Source organism: Physcomitrium patens, chromosome 4, assembly GCF_059467195.1.
Source record: "Physcomitrium patens ecotype Gransden chromosome 4, ASM5946719v1, whole genome shotgun sequence".
Taxonomy (NCBI): Eukaryota; Viridiplantae; Streptophyta; class Bryopsida; order Funariales; family Funariaceae; genus Physcomitrium; species Physcomitrium patens.
Genome location: NC_143413.1, coordinates 1,146,631 through 1,161,894, shown reverse-complemented (window position 1 = coordinate 1,161,894; position 15,264 = coordinate 1,146,631). Strand labels below are relative to the sequence as shown.

The 15,264-nt window shown below is 37.9% G+C and overlaps 2 protein-coding genes across 4 annotated transcripts; one reads left to right on the top strand and one right to left on the bottom strand.

The window, feature by feature from the left end:
• Window positions 1-1,172: 1,172 nt before the first annotated feature.
• Window positions 1,173-3,150, top strand: LOC112281742 (transcription and mRNA export factor ENY2). 2 transcript variants are annotated; one of them, XM_090249444.1, is made up of 5 exons: window positions 1,173-1,405; window positions 1,893-1,980; window positions 2,182-2,276; window positions 2,527-2,603; window positions 2,801-3,150. In XM_090249444.1, coding segments are annotated over exons 1-5 (336 nt in total). In that variant the 5' UTR covers window positions 1,173-1,403; the 3' UTR covers window positions 2,875-3,150. The 2 variants fall into 2 exon arrangements, with proteins under 2 accessions (XP_090105570.1, XP_024374365.1); XM_024518597.3 differs by having other exon boundaries at window positions 1,176-1,629.
• Window positions 3,151-3,408: 258 nt separating this feature from the next.
• On the bottom strand, window positions 3,409-8,101 carry LOC112281741 (putative inactive patatin-like protein 9). 2 transcript variants are annotated; one of them, XM_024518592.3, is made up of 9 exons: window positions 7,945-8,101; window positions 6,906-7,029; window positions 6,101-6,552; window positions 5,409-5,812; window positions 5,124-5,247; window positions 4,935-5,009; window positions 4,581-4,698; window positions 4,354-4,424; window positions 3,409-4,117 (listed from the first exon to the last, which is right to left on the bottom strand). In XM_024518592.3, exons 2-9 carry the CDS (start codon window positions 7,018-7,020, stop codon window positions 3,743-3,745), a joined length of 1,734 nt encoding a protein of 577 aa, XP_024374360.1. In that variant the 5' UTR covers window positions 7,021-7,029; window positions 7,945-8,101; the 3' UTR covers window positions 3,409-3,742. The 2 variants fall into 2 exon arrangements, with proteins under 2 accessions (XP_024374360.1, XP_024374358.1); XM_024518590.3 differs by lacking the exon at window positions 7,945-8,101 and adding an exon at window positions 7,239-7,427.
• Between the last annotated feature and the right edge of the window lie 7,163 nt (window positions 8,102-15,264).

The following is a 15,264-nucleotide window of genomic DNA, read 5'->3' as shown; positions in this document are numbered from 1 at the left end:
CAGGCTGAGGCTTTGTGTGGTGGCAGATATCTTAAGATGCTCTATAGCTATGTTATATATATATATATATATATATATAACCTTGATAGGTGGAAATTTTTATAAATTATGCATGGTTTTATGATTTATGTGGGGTCATGAAATGTTATAGTGATATGGAGTTAGAGGGTCATAAGTGGATGTGGATGAATGAGCAATACCAAGGGACAATTATCATCGTCATGGTGCCTCTGTATTCCCCCTTATCTATTTATCTCTTTAGGAAGAGCGAAATGGGTGAAGTTTGGAGGCTCTAATAATGCCACATCATATGAATGTCCTCAACATGTGCATTATTATTTAAAAAAAATTAGAAAACATAAAAAATAAAAAATATTATGAACAATACGTGTACATATATATGTATGTATATATATATATATATATATTCATAAAATATACATTTATATTTACACATTTATTACACAAATAGAATAACAAGGCTTTTTTAGATATTACTTTTGTAAAGTAATTTGTAAATTACCAACATAGCTATAGAGCATCTTTTTTAAATGGTTGATAGAAAGTAATAAAAAATGATTAAGGGAGATGGATTTATCTGTGTATGAAGGATGGACAAGTAGAAATCACAACCTCTAGAAATACATATATATAGAATAAAATTTCTAATTAACTATGTATAATTCTTAAAATAGTAACATAGATCTTTTGCACATACATATATCTTTATGAAAACACAACTTGTGAAATACTTCAAATTTTTCACTTGATTTAAAATTTAACATAGATCACAAGTGATGATGTGTTTCAATTCTAGTCTTATTACTTTGCCTACTTGACTTCCTCTTAGAAATACAATTTCTGGAAAACTTTGAATAGACAATTAAATTCCATGCAGTTAGGATACTCAAAACCCTAATCCCAGAAAGTTGTGATAGACAAAGTGAATGAAGGTGTATGCCAAAGTTGTAGATAAGAAGCATTTTTGTAGATGTAAAAGAGAGAGAGGATTAGAAGGGCACATAAAACATTAATTAAGAGTGATTAGCATTGGGCTTATAATAATAATAATCCCGGAAGGCGTGTTAATTAATTAATAGGAGGATGGAGCCAAAGCCGACTCGCCAGTGATCAAGTGGCGACTCAGCACAGCGGAGCCCATGAGAGTTAATTGAGGAAATGGGGGTGGGGGGGGGGGGATGGGGATGCCGAAAATTAGGGTTTGGAGCTCCATAGCCATAGCCACAAGGGTCATCGCTGCTGCGTTGATGTGGAGATCACACCTCCTTCTTCCAACCTCCGTGTCGAGGTGGTGATGCGATGTCGTGAAGATGAACATCGTGCTCATCGTCATCAACAAGAATTATTTAAAATAAAAAGGAAACCCACTTCGATAAGCGTGCATGTGCAAATTCTCTCCGCCCTAAGTGTGTGCTGTCAAGCAAGCTATCTCTGCCGAAACTAGCGTGTAGTTGAGTGTGGCTGTGGCCGAGAGAGAGCCTCTCATTAATATCGGTGGTGTTGTTGGATCATCGCGACCTCCGATTACCAAGTTGCCGGTGTTTAGACATTCACTTCTCATAGTGGCTGCGTCGCGTGTGCCGTTGTGTGTTCGCCACTTCCAGCTATGTGAGTTGTTGGTGTAGTTCTAGGGTTTGTGGGTCGATTTTGGTGTTTGTTGGCAGCAGTGGGGAATGTGTGTCCTCGGTGGAGTGAGTGGTCTTGTAGGGTTCGGAGGTGTGTGTTAAATTCTTGGTGTCTGTTGGGCCGTGGTGGTGATGAGAGAGTTGGAGTGAGTGAGTTGTGCCAAGTTGGGTGCAATGTGAGGGTGGATATGTAGGGCTGATTGAGAGGTTTTGATGATGGCGGTGATGATTGGGGTGATGGTTCAGGAGGGCATCCGTTAGTAGGCCGCCTACGCCCGATGCCGATGAAGAAATGGAACCGGAGCCTACTCTTCAGGAAATCATAAACATCAAGGTCTATTATCTCCTCCATTTTCGATCAGAACTGTATTCTTCTGAGGTTGCAGGAGCTCTGACATTTGCAATTTTCTGCCGAATGTGTCGTAGCTCGTTACCTGTTTTTTTTGGTTGGGATTTTTCTTCAGCTTCTCCTTGGTGTAGTCGTTTGCTCGAGTGGAAGAAGTCTTCTTAAATTTGTTTGGCTTAACGAGTGCAGTTGATAGAAAGCGGGGAGAAAGAGAGATTGAAGGAATTATTGCGGGAGCGGCTTATTGAATGTGGCTGGAGAGATGAACTAAAGGCTCAATGCAGGTCTGGTCTCCCTGTGTCTTGACGCTAGCATATATACGCGATGCACATTATAAAGCTCTCTGACTGTTTGATCACAATAAGCACGCTATGCTGTGTACCATGAGCTTTCTTGAACTTTGAATGTATTTTCGTGCAATAGAAACTTCTGCTTATTTAAATGACATTTGAGCTGGTTGCTGTCTATTGTATTCCTCTGTGCTTGACATATTTTAGAAGGGTCTTAAAAATGCTTGGACGGGATTCCTGACAGAGCTTTTACCAGAAAGAAAGGTCGTGGTAACATCACCGTGGACGAGCTTGTTCGCACCATTACTCCTAAAGGTCGAGGTGTGTTCATCTTGCAATTAATCTCATGTCTGGTATTTCAAAGAGGTCATTCAAGATGCAAGTTTTGGAAAGAGGTCTTACCTTCGGAACTTCCTATGCCCACTGGTGCAAGTAAATATAGTGGAAGGGTTTCTAGTTGTGTAAAACTGATTTTATCTCGTAGGGATCGTTGACTTACCTGGAACTTCCTGTTGCAGCTATGGTGCCCGATATTGTGAAAGCAGAACTGCTGCAGCGCATTCGAACATTTCTGATGACTGACTCCTCTTGAAACGACATGGTTCTTCATTCCTTGAGTTGTCCTCTATTCGATCTCTACGGATACTGGGGGGACGGCCGCTACTGTCTTTGTAATCAATCCGTTCAATTGTGTTTGTGTTGCTTCATGTACATAAACGTCGGTGTCAATCTCGAATAGGTTGTGCATTAAGCACTTCTGGGAAAGGAACAAAGGATGAATGCCCTTGTATAGAATACTTCGTAATCACTATGAACTCCAAGATCTTATTTCTGGAAATCAACAGGCGAATGCTGGCTTTTGACTTTACTCATTTTTGTACGAAAAAGGGTGTTTTTATTAGTCAAGGTGAATCATTGTTAACCTGTGTGATTATTGATACTGTTAATATTCCACTCTTAAATTGATGTGGATTAAGGAGAGTATCGTATCATCCATGCATTCGAGTAGATGCAGGATGCTATCCTCTATTATCCATTTCGACCGTTGAGGTGATTAGGTTACTTTGTTCAAAGACTGGATTATTTGATCTTACAGGTGATTGTGTATTCAACTAAAAACCTCATGTTCATGAAATTGAATTGAAAACCTCAAATCAATGGCTTTGGATTGTGGATGGGTACATGGAATTAGGGAACCCACAGGTCACTAGCTCTAAAATCCCAACAGGTCACCAGAGTCAACAGACAAATCCCTAGCAAACTGAGATCGGACAAATCTTACAAAGAATTTTTGATCTTTTCTATTCATGTGCTAAGCAGGCAGTAACCTGTGTGTGCTGAACATAGTCTGCTTCATGTATGTGCATGATCTCAGGTGACACTAATGGTATGCACTCACAACTCATTTTGAATTGCAAAGGCCCTTACCTGCTCTTCGTAAAATAGAGAGTAATTGAACTCTAGAATCGGAGTGATCTTGATTTTTTGCCCTGAGCACCAAGTTGCAAGTGTTGGCGTTGCTCAAATAAACGGGCAAATAGAGGAGAGACGAGATGACCAGCAGGACCAAGACCTTCTTTTACGTACGCCGGATAAGCATGTTGGGCAAATTGAGGATCTTGAGGATTTTCTCGTATGGTCTTTTGCATGATCAACTGGTCAGCAAACCACGAAAGCCGCTCTTCGTTTGTTTGATCAAGCGTTACCTTCTCTCCATATGCGTTCCGCATGATAGCCTTGCGCTTGATTAAATCGTCACTTATTGTAATCAAGTCATGGATATTCTTCTGAGTTGCACAATCCATCACTGATGTCTTGTTTGGGAGCCCGGACAACTGGTCCATAAAAGTGTTTCCTACCGTCAGTCTAACCACGTATACCAAACAAACTGAGGCCCGAAGGTCCAAAAATGCGAAAACAACGAAACATTTCAAATGACGTAAACACAGATTTTCAAAGATCGCTAGAGGTACTCGAAGAATGGCATTCTTAAACGTGGAGATATCACAGTCAAACAGATTGACAAAAGATTAAATTCGCAAAAGCAGGGTGGAATCATGAAGGTCTTTACCTGAATACGAAGATAGTTCTCAGAGCAATTATTTCCAGCATAGGCAGCAGCTAATTGATAGTCCACCGTGTCTGCAAAAGATGCGTCAAAACCTCTCATATGATCAGATATCCCTCAGGGTGCTAATACAAGGTAGAAATACAGAAAGCTTTAACAGTATCAACAAGTTCTGATGACTCTAAGGAGAAGATTCGGCAAGAGCAGCGATATGCAAGACTAGAGGTTACCTGCAGTGCCGTCCATCATAATATCCATTATCGGGCGAACCCATTTGGTCATGCCCCATTTCCTCGCTTTCTGTAGGTCATGCTTCTTGTCCATCTGACCAGCCCCAATCGACAATATCTGCTCCGCACAGAGTATTCAGAAATATTTATTGTACTGAAGTTCCTACACGCACGACAAAGTCATGTACAGTAGAGGCTTTATTGAATTGATTCGGAGCTCAGATAGGTGTGACTAGCTCTGCATATAAACTCGTTACTACAACAAAAAAATTCATCAAAACAACATTAGGATGGTTGTCTAAAAACCTAAGATGGTTCAGATAGGATGAAAGGGTCACAGGTGAACATCAGTACCAACACGTCCTCAAGACCATTAACGTATGGAAACTCCTCGTTGTTGCTAATTGCGTGCGTAGTTGCAACAAGCGCCTGTCAAACAGTTTTGGAAGAGCGTAAGGATCCAACCAGCGTGGGCCTTCGCGCCTTATAATATTATGAAAGAGTGTTCAAAAGCTTTTCCACATATCAGAGTGAGTATCTCACGGGATTGTTCTGAACGGCACCGCCATCGATGAGAGTGCCTTGAACTCTCCCATCCACTGATCGCACTGACGCTGGTGGAAAGTATGTAGGAGCTGCTGCTGTTGCCCGACAAACCTCCCACAACCTATGTGATTCCAGGGACGATAAACTAACCATGAATAAACAAACAGATAAACAAACTTTTAAAGTGATTTTTTTTTTTTTTTTATTTTTTATTGTGGCCGTAGTGAACATCCGTGCCAGACGCCACGTGCACAAAATCACACAAGTAAATGACATGCTCACCTGAAGTTTCGACTTTGATCTTTCTGAGCAGCTTGTCGCACGAAGAAGAATGGTGTGGCTTGAGATATGTCGAAGGAGGTCACCACAAGGGGTTTCAGGGTGTCAAGGAGGGTAAGAAACTTCCCATCAATGAATGTGTACTTCTTGAGAAGATCCTCAAAACGTCGACCTGAGTACTTGGGTCGGTACAACTGCCGTACCGATCCATGGAATGGATCGTACCACCGATGCTGAAATATAAGTCGTCCGTTTTTTTTGTAAAATTCGCAACAACCCTCAGCGGTGAAAGTGGGATTCCCATTTGCGTCTGGGGTTACCAACATTGTAGCAAGAACAGCGCCTGTGCTGGTACCGGCAAGCAAGTCGAAGTAGTCGCATAGTTTCACCTTCTCACCCACCTTTTCCTGCAACCAGATCAGGTCAACAGATGATAAAACACTCGAATAACGCATTGACAATTCAAGTCAACGGGCCATCCATGACATTCTTTTATGTCATTGTGAATGAGACAGAAAAGAAAACATCGGCTGCTGAATTGTGATACGATTTTCACAATTCAGCGGGGGACAACGAGATGCCTCGAATTGGATTTTCAAGCCAGAAAGCAAATGATCTTACTGATCGTGATAGTCCTCCTGACATTGCCGTTGTTGAATGATTTCTCAGACAATAGAGATGGATAGATTTCTAACCTGCAAAATGTTTTCAAGGTGAGAGAGGATCCTTGCTGCAATAAGCCCCCGCATACCTCCACCATCTAAACTCAAGATACATGATTTTCTCTTGTTTGGAGGGCCACCTTCACCGACGGGAAGTTCCAACAGGTCGCTATTCCAACTATTCAAGGACGCTGGCGGACCCATAGGGCCAGGGTTTACAGGGACACTGCTATCAACATCAAGCTTGAAATTCGAATCTTCTCCTGCACTGAAATCCAAGCTTGGAAGTCGAGCAATTTCATCATCACGTTGAGCATTGTCGGAGCTGCTCATCTCTTCCTCTCTACCTTCTTGTAGTGAGGTGCAACTGTACAGTTTCAGAGGGCTAACAGGTCTTTTAAATATACTGTTTCGAGGACGAACTGTGGTGCTTTGAGACTGATGAAGTGGCGCAAGAGAAGGATTTGAGGCGGGTGATTCTCTCCCTGAAACATTAGATCCATTACAAGAGTCGTTAATGAGGGTATTTAATCTTCCAGCTCTACCGTAAATCCTCTATCAAAGCTTTTGTGATGATATTCTTGAAATATTTAACACCTTCGTCAACCAAATAGATACAGAGCAGCAGGTTGGAAGTTCCTCGGTGTTTTGGATTTGACAAGATTCGCAATCATATCTCACCCATTTCCCTACAAAACCAAGCGCAAGTGTCTGGGTTTAAATTGTCTTCAGTTCATTTTCATGTACCTTTATCTCAATCATAATTTCCTAATCGTAAAACTCTTTGAATCCTACATCTATCACAAGTCTACTAGGCTTGAAGAGTAAACTCGAGCACCATTGATTCCGGGCCTGGAGGCGCTTGTCGAAGTAGAATCTTTCGAACTCCTCCCACATGAAGATTCAGTAGCTTTGTTACGTTCCCTCTCGGGCATTGGAGCATCATCTCCCATTTTTACCTTCTGTAGATTGCCAAGAGCAACTTTCAAATGGATGTCGCGGGTCGTGAATCTCTTCTCCTGCTCTACAAATTGAAAGACTACGGAAATAACCCAGCTTCAAGCATAGCTCACAATATGGTGGCAATTTATCAGCCAGTCAACTAGAATCTCATTAATCCAATATCCTACAAAATGTGGTGCAATATCCTTTAAGAAATCTGATCAGATACCAGCGTCGCGAAGACTGCATCCGTGATATAATGACGAGAAGGGCGTTGCATCTACAAGACGAGCGTCTCTCCTATGTAAAGAGATCGCACTGACATGAAAGACGTGCCAAACCAAAAACCCATCACGAATTTCTCTACAAGAGAAAACGATCACCAATAAATCTGATGCAAGATCCCTGGATGATTGTCCATAGAAAATCCAACTCAAGAAGAGGTGGCTGACATTTGAAACAACTCAAGAATCTGTGCAACCCAGGTAACCTCCTCAAAACTTCCATCTACTTCACCCAAATGTTACGTAAAACCACTGCATATCTCGGTGGAATCATCACCAATCCGAAAACACCAATTCAACACTCAAACACCTGCAACTTTCTAAGTGAATCATCTATACACGGTAGCAGATGGAGCTCTTCTCGACCACACCAACAACATGCCCCAGCAATATTAAGTGACTAAAAACTTCGCGACTGATAAAAACCCATCTTTAACACCGAAAAAAGAGGCATTCCAGAAAGCAACTAGAGAGCAACAAACAACATCATGCTTGAGTCTATGCAATACGCCCAGCATGTCGACAAGTGGAAGCAATAACTGCATAAGCATTCGAATGCAACCGACAACTGTCCAGAATGATGCAGGCGAGTCCAACAAGGGGCCCTATACTGAATGAGAGACGGGCCCACAATCGACAACCCTTCCTCACATAGTGGCATGTCACTGCGACCAGCTCCCGCTCCGAGACACTGCAGCAGCAATTGCCACAGATGGAAAATATTGCAAGCTCCTGATCCCAGGGGGGATGCTGCAATCGCAGGGGCAGTTCGACTTGGCAGCGGAGCGGAGGACGAGTGAGTGAGTGAGAGAGACTGACTGGGTTTCAATTCTCTCCGGGATGTAGCCCTGCTCTGGGCTGGTGTGTGAGAAGCACCTCCCGCAATGCAAGTAATTGCAAGTCGGGGTTCGGCGATGTCGGGGACGCCACGGGGAGGTCTCCGAAACCAGCACCCAGAAACACAAACAAACCTCGATAATGCGAAGAACACATGCCTTCGAAGCAGCTTGCTTGCATGTTGTTGTGAACCCCAATACTCCCCCCCCTGTTGGCTTGAGTTGCATAATATTTTCTTATGATTTAGAATTATTAATTATTGTAAAAGGCGAAGGTGATCATTACATGAGTAGGTTGGTAAAATTGATGCAACAAAATAACAAAATTATATTTTATTTATTTAATTCGAGGAATTTATTTTGGTTAAGTTTTGTAAAAAATAATAATAACTATTATGATATATCTATGTATACATCTATATTTATATTTTTTTCAAAAAAAAGTATATCTTATTATAATTTTAGTTATTTATATTTTATACAATTTCAAAATTATGAAGTTTTTACAACATATTATTATATTATTTTTACAAATAAAGACATCAATGTGGATATAGTATTTCCAAATTATCTATCTATCTATCTATCTATCTATTTATATATATTAATCAACATTTTAAAAAATTTTGTGCATAAAGAAATTGTATTAAAATTTCTTGTATATTTTTAGTTTATTAATGTTCTCTTCTATAATATTATAAATCATATTAATTAAAAAAGATATGTGTTTATATAAGGACTTGTTAAAGCCACACCTTAATTTTGTTAAAGCCACTCTTCTCTATCCAAAACTCTCATGTATTAGTATTTAGTAATGACTTTTCTCAAGATTTGTAAGGTGGGTTTTGAAGCATGAGGCTCAATTCACAAAATCAACAATTGACAAAGTTGGACCACACAAGCTTTATCTTCATGGCTTGCATCAATCAATATCTACTTCATTTTTTCTTCAAATTTCATTTTTAAAGGAATGAATCTTCAATCTATTTCCATGTTTCAAATCTCTCTACCAAAGGGTGGTTTCTTAAGCATTGTGATTATGCAAGCGGAGTTTCTCCACACAATAAAATCTTAGGGTGAGAATAGAATAACTTCCATCAATACAACATACCAATTTTTATTTTTATTTTTTTATTATTGACAATAAATTCTTTTGCTTTTTGTAGTTTTTGATGTGAGATTTAAAAATGATTTTGGTCTTTTGAATCTTTTACTAGAAATGAATACTTTAGGTTATAATATTTGGTAATGTGGATTTGTGCATCCGTATGTGATGAATGCTAGCCTTTTTAATTTAACGGTCATGCTCTTGCTCTTCTAAGAAGAAATAGACTTAATGTTACTATTAATAGTATAAGATGGATTATGGTGTATAATTCTTGTTTTTGTATCAATGGATGTAGAGCTTTTAGGGTTTCAATAGCTGAGTTTATTCAGAGGTATTATAGCATGGAACAACACTACATATCAAAGGTTTTTGTTATTGTTGTATGTCATTGAATGCTTCTTTTTCCATCTCTTGCCTTCATTGTGGTCTCAAGCTTACTCTCAATGATTTACTTGTATTCAGTGTGGCTTTCATGATCATGCCCAAATCTTGGTTAAATTGCCTTTGTGTACCTCTACGTCCATTAGCTTTTTAACAAAACGGCCTTTGTGAATTTTTTAGCCTTACATTGTAACAGTGGTTATTGTATTATTTTTATTCCAAAGCCAATTTTGACAAGGAAGTTTACTCATCAAATTCAAATATAATTATACTATTTTTTTTAAGTCAAAAAATTTATTATAGAAGTTTTTATAAACCTAAGTTATATTACTACTGAATATAAGGTAGTTGAAAAGTATTATCAAGTTACATCTTATTATGACTCTTGTCATATAAAGATTATTTTTTTGTGAAAAATATGTTGGTATTGATCTAACAACTTTTTGAAAGCTTAACATTGAAATGACATGTTAAATTTTATAATGCACAGATTTTGCTTTCTTTAACTTTTGGAGCATAAAAGTTTAACATTGGGCTCCAAAGACTAGAAGAAAAGAACCATCTTTAAAGAATTGCATCCAATGAATCCAACCAACTGGTAGGTGATTTTTTGCTGAAAAAACATACCTAGAGATTGAAGATAATTAGTTAGCTAATCATAAACATGAAGATGATGAATCTACAGATTATGAAGTGATTAAGACTCTATTGTATACAACTACTAATAGTTATGCTTGGTTCTAATTTGAGACAACAACTCTTAAGAAGGAGAAAGAAAAGGACATGAGTATGTTATTAAATCAAATAGTAGATCTTAAACAACATCTCAATATGCTTGAGAAAAAATATACTTCTATTGCAAAAAAGTCTAAAACTATAGAATCAATCTTAAAATCCATTTATAATGAAAAAATCCAATCAAAGAGCCAAATTGGTTTTATTTTAGAAGATAGACAAAAAGGAGAGAAAGATCTTCTTGACATACTGGAAGCTTATCATGAGCACATCAACAACTTGGAGATTAAACAATGCAACTTATTATCCACTGTTAATATGTCAAATGTTACAATTTATCAATTAGAAGATAAGAATCATCCGTAATCAAGTATACTTAATCAACAAAAGAAGATTGTGGAGAATCAAATACTTCTCTTGTCAATTACACTCTATATATTTATAATTTCTAAGTTGTAGCTAGATTTAAGGTATCTTAAAATCAAGCAATTATGTTATTTGCTAAATACAACTTTATATATGAAGCTCATGGTAATTTCTTTTGACTATTTAAAAGCATGGAAGCCAATTCACATTCACAAAGTAACACAATGATAATAAAATAGACTATAAATATCTTCTATTAATAATATTTTAAAATAGAAATTACTTTATGATTACATTCTATTTAGTAAGAATCTTTATAAGTCAACTTATTTTAAAACGTATGGCTGAATTACTATTTCACATATAATCAATTCCAAAAGAATTCTACTAAAAAATGTAATGAGATCTAAGAATTTAGCATTAATAAGCATTATTGAAAAAAATTAAAGCACCTCCTCAAAGAACTATTAGGTTGAAAGTAGTCAGTTCAAAGACAATTCTTTGGTAGGTCAATTGTCAAGGACAAGAACTCGATGAAAAAACAATTCAGACAAGTGATCCTTCACTCAAAGAGAGGTAACAAAATATATATAAACAAGTATATATATTGAAAGAGAAACTAGAATGGCTATTGCCAAAAGACAAGAAAATTAGAGACCCTTGAAACTAGACTAGAAGCAAGAAAGGAGTTGACAAGAATGAAGAAGCCTTCACTCTTATCTCTATATATACTATCTAACTAGGGGCTACGTGGCAACGTTCTATAGGACCTCCAATATGTGTTGACTTTGTAGGACATATGCCTTGACTTACAAGGCAAGTTTTTCTATGTGTGGGCCACATAGTTAGCTTGATCTTTAAGCTAACAACATATGTGGCACATGGCCAACTTGTTGACCACGTTTCTAATCCAAAAAGTCAATTAAAGACACCTATGAAGTCAAAGCAGCATCTATGAAGCTTCTAAGAAGCTTCCATATTAAATATTATAGAATTAACTTATTTTTACCTACTTTTATTTACTTCTACCTGTTTGTATATGTAATTACTAGCTTACATGATTATGTCCGTGACATTACCCCTCCTTCTAGAGATGAGTTCCACGAGGAGCGATCATCATATGTTGAGAAAATCTATGATGCGACGAATTGTATTCGCCACATACTCTGATCTTTGTTCTCTTCAAAGATGATTGATAGGGCCTCTCAACCATCGGTAGTGTCCCATACCAGGGTCGAAAGACCACTCAGTTATTTGATCATTGTTGAGGCCTTCGTAACTTCCTTCGAATAGAATATTTGGATCACCATCAGGAGTTGTCCCTACCTCTAGCACAATCACCAAACATCCGGAGTCCCTTCGCAAATCGTAATACCAAACGCGTTGTATCTCGCCATCTATTCAAGGAAGAACATGTCGTTCTTGAAGATCTTCATCTTGATTACGTCGTCTTGAAGGTTGTGACAATCGTAATGTCTCGTCCGGCAGGTCAGCAAATGAAGGCTCTTGAGCCGAATCCACTGGTTGTTGGTTCTCCATCTCCTAAGCGTCACTACTACAAAGAAGCTACGAACAAGAATTGAAAGTAGAATGTTATCTTGCCTAGATGTTGTTTCTTTTATAAAGAAGGTTTTCATCTTGATTTTGATGGATATCGTCGATGAAAAGCCTCCACCGCCTTTGCTGTATTTGTAAGATTCTTTATTGGCTCCCATGTGTGTTCACTAATATCATATCCGTGCCAATGGACAAGATATTCTAATTAATTTTGGCACCGCCTTGAATCTAAGACTTCTTCTACTTCAAACTCTTCATTATTGTCCACTTCTATAGGAGGAGGTGGAGCTTGTCGTCTTCTTGATATGTCCACTGTCTTGTATGGTTCAAGAAGAGACATGTGGAATACTGGATGGATTTTTATTGAGTCCTGTAGATGTAAACGATATGCAACTGGATTGATTTATGCAGAAATAGAAAATGGTCCCAGCCTTCGATAGTCCAACTTGTCACAAGGACGAATGGTCTTGATATTGCGACAAAGTAGCCATACCTTATCACCCAAGATGAATGATGGTTGTTCCTTTCGATAGACATCCGCATTGACCTTTTGTTGTTCTTGAGCCTCTTTTAACTGCGCCTTCATCGTTGCATGTAGCTTTGATAAATGAATTGTTAAATCTTTCGCAGCATGATTATCAACTTTTGAAAAGTCAAAAGTATCAAGTCATGGATGATAACCTAATTAGCAAAGAAAGGTGTTTGTTTTGTAGAAGAATGTACCGTGTTATTGTAAGCAAACTCTGCCAATGGCAAAAGAGTTGTCCAACCATCTTGTTGGTAATTAATGGTACATCTTAAATATTGCTCCAAAACTTGATTAACACTCTCCGTTTGTCCATCAGTTTGAGGATGGAATGCCGAAGATAATTTTATATCTACTTTAAGAATCTTGAAAAGAGTCCTCCAAAATCTTGATACAAATTGAGTTTCCCTATCTGATATAATATCCTTGGATAATCCATGATAGTGATAGATATTGTCAAGAAAGAGCTTAGCTATTTCTTCACCTGTGATAGATTTTGTACATGGTACAAAATGTGTCATCTTGGTAAAACGATCTACTATCACGAATATAGAGTCATAAGAACCTGAGATTGGAAGATCCGTGATGAAGTCCATAGAAACAAAAGACCATGGTTGTTCTAGAATGGGTAATGGCTGAAGAAGTCCAAAAGGTCAATGACAAGGAGTTTTAGATCTTGAGCAAACATCACATGATTGTACAAAATCTTTAACTGCCTTCCACATTTGAGGCCACCAAAAATCCCTAGATATCAGCTCCAAAGTCTTATTATATCCAAAATGTCCTGCTGCTGGGAAGTTATGACGAGCTTGAAGAATACATAAACGTGCTTTTCCTTCTGGAATATATAGGCGTCCTTCGAAATAGAGTAGGTTGTTCTTGAATTCAAATTTAGAGGAATCATGAGATTTAGAAGAATTATTCTTGATATCATGAACAAGAGGATCTGAAGACATACTTAATTGGACTTGCTTAAGAAAAATTAAATCAACAGTCAATGTTGATTTTATTGCTCGAAGATGAAATTACTCCAGCTTCAAGAGAACCGTTCTTTGTTGTTCAAAAGCTGCATCTCCTTCTTTTGGTGCAAGATAAGAACGTTTAGACAAGACATCAGACAAACCTTGTTATTTTCCTGGCCGATAAGTAATGATGAATTCGAATCTTGATAAAGACATACTCCAACGAGCTTGGTGACGATTTAATATGCATGTTGACATAAAATATTCAAGGTTCTTGTAATCCATATACACGGTAACTAGACTGGAAGCACATTCTAGATATTGACGCCATTCTTTAAAAGAATCCACAATTACAAGAAGTTCTTTGTCGTGGATCTCATAATTGATTTCTACAGCTGAGAATTTTCTTGAATGAAAGGCTACTGGATGAAGTTTATCATCTGTTCCCATTTGTGATAAAACCGCACCCAGAGCAAAGTCCGATGCATTTGTTTTCATAAAGAATGCTTTGGAAAAATGAACACGATACAAGATTGGTGCAAAAATAAACGCTGTCTTCAAAGATTCAAAAGCCACTTCTGCTTCTTGATTCCATTGGAGTTTGTCTTTACAAGTCAAACATGTAAGTGGAGCTGCAACTCGAGAGAAGTCTTTGATGAAGATCCGATAGTAGTTGGCAAATCCCAAAAAACATTGAATATCTCTTACCATTTTTGGGATCTTCCAGTCTATAATAGTTTGAAATTTCTTAGGATCCATCATAAGTCCATCATTTGAAATGATGTAACTTAAGAAATCGACTTGAGTAGTGTGGAATACACACTTTTTTATGTTGGCATAGAGTCCTGCATCTCTTAATTTTTGTAACACACGACGAACATGAAGTTCATGTTCTTCTAGATTCTTAGAATAGATCAAGATGTCGTCTAGATAACAAACCACAAAATCATCCAAAAACTCTCAAAAAACATCACTCATTAGATGTTGAAAAGCTGCTGGTGCATTTGTAAGTCCAAAAGGCATGACGTTGTATTCAAACTATCCATACCTAATTCGAAATGCAATCTTCCATTCATCTCCTTTTTTGATGCATACTAGATTGTATGCTCCCCAAAGATCTATTTTTGTATAGATCTTAGCTTGATTCAGCTAATCAAGAAGTCTAAATATTAAAGGTAGTGGATACCTGTTCTTGATGGTAATCTTGTTGAGTCCTCGATAATCAATACACATCCGCAATGATCCATCTTTTTTCTTCACAAATAGAATTGGAGCTCCTGCCGGAGATTTAGAATGGCGTATGAAATTCTTGGCTAGATTTTCTTCAATATACTCCTTGAGTTCAACCAACTCATTTTGTGATAAACTGTAGATTGGTCCAAATGGCGGTTGTGCTCGTTTTTGAAGGTCAATTGAGCAATCATAGGGACGATGTTCCAAGAGTGTATCTGCATTCTTTTTTTCAAATACATCTTAAAATTCTTGATATTGGCTTGGAAT

What these genes read in the sequence shown, in the direction of transcription:
- LOC112281741 (XM_024518590.3), bottom strand. Translation starts at nt 7,289, where the DNA reads ATGCAACGCCCTTCTCGTCATTATATCACGGATGCAGTCTTCGCGACG. An exon ending in ATGCAGTCTTCGCGACGCTG is followed by an intron (nt 7,030 to 7,238) that starts GTATCTGATCAG and finishes GGCAATCTACAG; the next exon opens with AAGGTAAAAATGGGAGATGA. An exon ending in GTGCCGTTCAGAACAATCCC is followed by an intron (nt 5,010 to 5,123) that starts GTGAGATACTCA and finishes ACTGTTTGACAG; the next exon opens with GCGCTTGTTGCAACTACGCA.
- LOC112281742 (XM_090249444.1), top strand. An exon ending in AGGAAATCATAAACATCAAG is followed by an intron (nt 1,981 to 2,181) that starts GTCTATTATCTC and finishes TAACGAGTGCAG; the next exon opens with TTGATAGAAAGCGGGGAGAA. An exon ending in GAACTAAAGGCTCAATGCAG is followed by an intron (nt 2,277 to 2,526) that starts GTCTGGTCTCCC and finishes GATTCCTGACAG; the next exon opens with AGCTTTTACCAGAAAGAAAG.